The 5,259-nt window shown below is 44.5% G+C and overlaps 1 protein-coding gene across 1 annotated transcript; it reads left to right on the plus strand.

Annotated features, from left to right (window-relative positions):
• The first annotated feature begins 1,752 nt into the window (after window positions 1–1,752).
• Window positions 1,753–3,882, plus strand: LOC124420724. The gene is made up of 2 exons (XM_046954682.1): window positions 1,753–3,593; window positions 3,667–3,882. Exon 1 carries the CDS (start codon window positions 1,796–1,798, stop codon window positions 3,044–3,046), a length of 1,251 nt encoding a protein of 416 aa, XP_046810638.1. The 5' UTR covers window positions 1,753–1,795; the 3' UTR covers window positions 3,047–3,593; window positions 3,667–3,882.
• Window positions 3,883–5,259: the final 1,377 nt, after the last annotated feature.

The raw sequence follows: 5,259 nt of genomic DNA on the forward strand, positions 1-5,259 counted from the left end.
AACATCGACCCACAACTGAGCCATCTTCGAACGGTACACAACTTAAATATAAAAGCCCTAAACCAAAAGAAAAATTCATTGATAACTCAAAGTGCATTAGAGACCACATCCACCAACAATTCGAAATCCCCAAAATGCTCGTCGAATTGCCGAAATGTGTTGTTGGGACCTACAACCAGAAATTTGTTAAGTTTTTGAATCCAAAAACAATATTACCATCTGACAGGACAATTGCGACAACAGCCTTAAACGATGTTTACAACGTTTACGTCGGTCACGTAAAGAAATCTCTGGAAAATTGTCCCAAAAACGTTACATTAGTAACTGACATGTAGTCAGACAACTTTAAGCGAATTTCTTACATTAATATTAAAATAAATTATTGTAAGGATTCGAAATGAATGTCGTCACCTTAAAAACGGAAGCCTTTCCTCGACCACATACTGCCTACGCAGTATCAGAAAAAATATATGAATCGTTAAAAGAATTCCAAATTAGATTTCAAAAATATATGTGCCGTAACAGATGGAGGAAGCAACATCGTGGCTGCACTTAAATTAAGAAAATTAATCGGTTTGGCTGCATTGCCATATATTGCACCGTTTTTTGTCCACGATGTGCTTAACAATGAAAAATTTTCGCACATCAACGACATTATATTGTAGCTCAAACAAATATATAGAAGTCTGATATATAGTTCAGAAAGAAATTCTTCGGCTTCAAATTTTGGAGGAGCAGGCTGAAATGGCAAAAATAATTTGGATGCAGAACAAGTTTTGGAAAGTTTGGATACTGAAGAAAACTTTTCAAACGGAGATGAAAATTTCAATTTAACAACTAAACATACCTCTCTAAAAAATTCTGTTCCAACGAAATGGAACTCTCTCTTAAAAATGATAGAGAGTTTTTACTAAAAACATAAATATAATAATATAGCCCTTTTAAAGGTAAAAAAAGAACCGATGCTTATTCCTGAAATGGAAAAAGAAATAATAAAAGAGTTCGGCAATTTTTTTAAAACAAGGCTACGCAGTATCTTCAAGGTCAGCAGTATCCAACAATTTCCTGTTGCATTTTCTTCAACGAAACAATCTTAATCTTTTGGAAAAAAACAGAAATAAAATTTGTTTCCAATTAACAATTGACCTCTGCATTTTTGCAAAAAACAAATTTTGGTAAGCGATATAAGATTTTAGAACTACACCTAGTTGCAGCATTAATGGATCCAGCGCAAAAAAATTTCCCTATTTTAAATAAGTACTTAAAAAATTTCTCCAAATATGGATATCACTTATGAACTGGCGAAAATGTCCCCAATTATATAAAAAAAGACGACATCATTTAGAGGAGGTGAAAAAATTGTTAAACGAAGAAGGCCCCTTCACGAAGGGTAGTCCTTCACGAAGGGTAGTCATCTTGTCGCGATGTGAAGGCTTAAGTGCGATGAATCTCATGGGCCATGCTGACGGAGACAGCTTTGCTTGAGCTGGCTGCCTCCTAGGGGTCACCCTTGTCAGACGGGTCATGAGACGAGCACGAAACTAAGAACTACCCCTCCCCCCACCTAACAGATGTCTGTTTTTCCCACATTGGGCGGTCTGTTAGATATCTGTTGATTTGCTTCTCCTGTCACTGAGACGGGCAATTCAACAGATAGTCCGTTTTGAATCCGTTGATTCACGCACTTAGTGTGCAAGTCCTGAAATCCATCAAGCGTCTGTTCCAGATTGGGCGGCTTGATGGTCTGTTTGCTCCCAGTGGGACGGCAGTTTACAGTCCTGGCAGTAGGCCAAAAATGCAAACCCCCCCCCCCCCCCCAAGAATGTCAGAAGAGAAAAAATGCCCCTCGTATCCGGTCCGGGGCTTGATAATATCCGGAGACCCTATTCCCACAGCGGCGACACCGGGCTGTGGTGAATCGAATGTGACTGGCGTCCGGACTAGTCAGGTGGTAGCACCAGGCTTGACTACTCCGCGAGTGTCTGGAGCAACAACAAAAACAACAATCGCAAGTAGCCGGCCCAAGCTGGCTGCTTGTAAACCAAAACCGCCCACTAAGCCTTCGGGTGTGGGTAAAGGTCCCAGCGGTGAGGTATCTCTGCCGGTCGTGGCGAGTACCTCTGCAGCCGCAAAAGCAGCCCTTGCTGATTCAAAGTCAGCTCAACCCTTGATTTCGGGTGACAACAAGGTCTCCCAAGTGCCCTGTGCGAATGTGGAATCGTCGACCCTGATGTCGGATTCCTCTGCCGCACCTCCCCCTACATTGGAAAAGTCGTCGAACTCGTTGTCGGGCTCTTCCAATGTATCCCTAGAGTCTTTCCCCAGGCACAAAACACCTTCCAGAAGGGCTTTTGTTCATCGGCGGGCCGCCGAGCGCATCGTTGAGCGTCATGGTGCCAAACCCAGCGATGCTTTGACGAGTGACGAGAAATCGTCCCTCGATTGGGCGAAAAGCCTCCTGGCTAGGCTAAAGGGCTCCAATCCTCCAGCCGAGGCAGAAGTGGTTAGACCTGCTGCCGAGGCGCCTAAACGGCAACGATCTGAGGAGGAGACCCTTACTTCTATGCCGAGTGTCCAGCCGACTAAACGTCGAAAACAGGCGCAAACCATTGTCATCAATAGGCCTTTCAGTGAAGTTGCTAGAAACCCACTGATAAGGGCTATTGTTGACCATAGCAACAGTGACGGAGCCATCTCCCAGGAAAAATGGGGGACTATCCGTCAGAAGATGCTAGGCGTGTACTGGAAGATCCTCAAGGAGAATCCAGGACCCGCTCCCCAAAACGATGATGCTGGCTGGTACCAGGGTCACATTAAGCTGCTAGCTTGTTCAAATGAGCGCTCTGCGCTTCTGCTCAAGCTAGCTATTCAGTCCCTTGGGGAAGTGTGGCCAGGTGCAAGGTTGGACGTGATCCCGGTAAGCGAAATTCCTCGCAGACCGAGATCAATTGCCACCATCCCAACTGAGCCACATGACCCGGCGGAAATCTGGCGTTCCTACAAAGCGGAAATCCTCACCTACCTACCCATGACTGGAAGGTGGTGAAGGTTTCCGCCCCGATGGGAAATGTTAGAAAGGCGACTGTAGTCCTTAATAAGGAAACGTTGGCGCCATTGAGTGAATGCGGAGGTAAGGTTTACTATGGCTTTGATAGTATCTCCCTTCGCATTTACCGCAGTGACGCCAAACGCAGCGCCGCCGCCTCTGGTTCCAAACTAGAGGCTCCGCCCAAAGAGGATGATGGAAAGGCCGACGATCCCGCTGGTTCTGAGAACCAAGAAGACTCCCAGTCTACCACCGGTATGATGGGTGATCTTCTTGGCAATCTGAGGTTAGCGGAGGACGGAGACAGTTCACAGGATTCCGATCCTGAGGACGTCGACGTCACAGTCGTGTACGATCCTGACCTTGGAGATGGTGAAGGTAAACCAGATTAACCTTCACCACTCCAAAGCAGCATCAGCTGCTTTGCTCCTCCGGTTGGCTGAGAGAGGGGAGGAGCTCATCTTGGTCCAAGAACCGTGGACCCACCACGGCAAAATCCTTGGACTATCTCTCAGAGGCTACAAACTTCTGTATTCAAATCCTGCAGGTAATATTAAAAATATTAGAGCCTGTATTCTGGCCAAAAACCATTTAGATATCTTCATCTTATCTGATTACAGTGATGAGGATACGGTAGCGGCGGCACTTGAGACCGGAAATTCCACCATCTGGCTCCTAAGCTGCTACATGGCGCATGACCATGGTGAACAACCGCCAAACGACCTGGTCAGAAACTTAATGCGCGAAGCAAATAGGCGTCACGTTCCTGTGATAATTGGCGCTGATGCTAATGCTCATCACAGTGTCTGGGGCAGTTCAGACACCAACAGCAGAGGTGAGTGTTTACTTGACTTTTTATTAGAATTTAATATGACAGTCGTTAATAGAGGTTCAGAACCTACTTTTGTTGTGGTAAACAGAAAGGAAGTTCTTGATATTACAGCTATTAGTACAAACTATATAGAATTGATCAAAGAGTGGAATGTCTCCAAAGACTGCTCCTTCTCTGATCACCGCTACCTGGACTTTGACATTGAGGTCCAGGTCAAAGTTTCAAAACCCTTTCTAAATAGAAGGAAAACAAATTGGGAGAGGCATAAAGCTTCTCTGAGCACTATTCTTCCCCCTGCTCTGAAGGTCGACAGTATAGGGGATATTGATTTGGCTGCAAATTGGATTGCTAGTTCTCTGAGCGTCGCCACGAAGAGATCTTGCAAACTATCCAGTGGCCTGGGAAGGGACAAACCACCGTGGTGGAGTCCTGATATAGCGAGCATAAGAAGGACATGCCGCCGGTCTTTTAACGAGGCTAAGAGATCAGGTAACTGGTCCCTTTATAAGGCTAACGTTAATAAGTTTAAAAATTTGGTTCGGAATGCGAAACGGAACTCATGGAGGGCTTTCTGTAGTAATATTGAAAGCTCTTCCGAAACCAGTCGTCTCCGTAAAATCTTGTCAAAGTCCCCTTCTGTTCCTAGTTACATACAGAAAATAGATGGGAACTGGACTTCAGGTAGTCAGGAGACTTTAGAGCTTCTCCTTAATACTCACTTTCCTGGTTGTACTCCAATAAGTGATACGACTAATTTCTCTCCAACTTCAATGCGGACTGTAACCCACGTGCCTATTGAAGATGACATTATCCGTTGGGCAATTAAAAGCTTTGATCCCTACAAAGCGCCCGGCCCAGATGGTATTATTCCTGCAGATCTTCAACACAATATAGATCTTGTAGTTCCTTGGCTGCGGAATTTATACACAGCCTGTCTCTTTTGGTCATACATTCCTACACAATGGACCAAGTGTAATGTGATTTTTATTCCCAAGGGGGTAAAACTTCACATACTAAGGCAAAAGATTATAGACCAATATGTCTGGCATCATTTATGCTGAAAACATTGGAAAGAATAATCGATATCCATATTAGGACCTCGATAGATAAATCCTTTCTATCTAACTCTCAACATGCATATACGAAGGGAAAATCTGTTGAGACGGCTCTTCATACTCTTGTTGGTCACATTGAAAAATCCATGGGGTATGGAAACTATTCACTGGTCGCCTTTCTTGATATAGAAGGCGCTTTTAATAACGTCAATCCTGTATCTATCTGCCAATCTCTATCTCGAGCGGGGTTTGGTAGGTCCGTTGTGGGATTTGTTGAGTATCTTCTCTCAAATAGGATCATTGAATCCTTAGGAGATACAGTAATC

The sequence above is a fragment of the Lucilia cuprina genome, chromosome 6 (genome assembly GCF_022045245.1).
Source record: "Lucilia cuprina isolate Lc7/37 chromosome 6, ASM2204524v1, whole genome shotgun sequence".
Taxonomy (NCBI): Eukaryota; Metazoa; Arthropoda; class Insecta; order Diptera; family Calliphoridae; genus Lucilia; species Lucilia cuprina.